The 1,597-nt window shown below is 30.6% G+C and overlaps 1 protein-coding gene across 1 annotated transcript; it reads left to right on the forward strand.

Moving 5' to 3' along the window:
* Positions 1-3: 3 nt before the first annotated feature.
* LOC140919206 (uncharacterized) lies at positions 4-1,117 on the forward strand (the record flags this gene model as incomplete). The annotated part of the gene is made up of 3 exons (XM_073364801.1): positions 4-351; positions 452-604; positions 869-1,117. Coding segments are annotated over 3 exons (750 nt in total), but the record flags the coding sequence as incomplete, so codon positions are not given.
* Positions 1,118-1,597: the final 480 nt, after the last annotated feature.

Here is a 1,597-nt window from a genome sequence, read left to right on the forward strand (position 1 = left end):
TGGCTCCTCAATATCATGATAATTGATACACGTGGCACAATAGATAAGAAAAGTTGCTCGGAGTGTAGGTGTAACCATTTTATTAATTTGCCAAAGAATTTTTATAATGACACATTTGGCGTTGATGGCAAACCATTATCCCCAAATTATAAAGGAGGATTATTTTGTTGCAAGGATGAATTACAGTGCAAATTGAAAAAAGGTTTTGAAGCACCTAGGAGAAAGCTTGCCATAAGATACAAAATAACATGGGTTGATTGGGACCAACATCAAATTCCTGTTAGATTTTATATACTTGATGCAACTGATCGAGTAAAAAAAATTGGTTCTCTAGTAATCCATGATTGCCAGGTAAATTTCAATTGGTTTCAAATTTTAATTAATATTAAATTAAATTCCAAAACATAATATGTAATATTACTTTTTTTTTCCTTCAATTTGATGGTTACAGGCAGAGTATACTATTCCACCAAGTAATGCTGGTATAAAGCATTCCCCTCCTCATACTCAGAAAGCAAACATCCCAATAGAAAAAGGCGGTTATCTCATCTACAGCACTGCTCATATGCATACAGGTGCCGTTAACGGAACTATATATGGACAGGTAATGTTCGTTATATTATATTAACGTGCAGACGGGTACTAACGTGTTAAAAATGCTATTGTCTTACATACTTTCATAACCTTTATGATTCTATCAATATGCATGTCTTATTAAATTATTTGTGTCCTTTTATTTGGTATGAAAAATAACGGAAGTGTGTTTGCCATGTTCCTTAAGTGATAAATTTTATTTTTCTATATTATTGTAAGAAGTCTATACTTTAAATCATCCTCGCTTCTATTGATAATATTTTCATGAATTTAGGATGGAAGGGTTTTGTGTACTTCAAAGCCAACATATGGAAAGGGAGAGGAACCAGGTAATAAAAAAGGTTACGTGGTGGGAATGTCTACGTGTTATCCAGAACCAGGTTCAATCAAGATTAAGGATGGTGAAATTGTGACCATGGAATCTAGATATAAAAGTGGCTATCGCACTGGAGTTATGGGACATATGTATATCTATTTGGTGGATAGATTACCTGAAAATATATATCGACCAACTCAGGTGTAGAATTTCTACAATATTGTATGTGATCAAATTTTTAAAATATTTAAATAAAAAAATAAAATAAAAAAGAGGTTATTACACTTTAAATTTTTATTAATTGAAAAGTTATTTTCGTGACACTTCCACAATTTTTTTTGGGTCTGTTGACTCCCATTCTCTAATCACAAATACTTTCGACTTGAGAGAGCATGAAACTATTTGCATCTCTCAATCACATATACTTTTGAATAATAAAAATTAGATTTTATTTATTTTTTACGAATATGTTTGATTGATGTAGTACTTAATCAATTGTTAGTTTCTATGCAATTGTGATATCTTTATTTTTTTAAATTAAACATATGCTAATGCAAATCAAACATGGACAGAGATTCCCTAACTTTAAGGAGGGAAAGTCATCCTACCAAGCAATATCATTATAGTAACGCCAAAACCTAGACAATATTATCTAAACTGATAAAAAAAATTTAATATATTTTATTT

This window comes from Cicer arietinum, unplaced genomic scaffold (genome assembly GCF_000331145.2).
Source record: "Cicer arietinum cultivar CDC Frontier isolate Library 1 unplaced genomic scaffold, Cicar.CDCFrontier_v2.0 Ca_scaffold_6169_v2.0, whole genome shotgun sequence".
NCBI lineage: Eukaryota > Viridiplantae > Streptophyta > Magnoliopsida > Fabales > Fabaceae > Cicer > Cicer arietinum.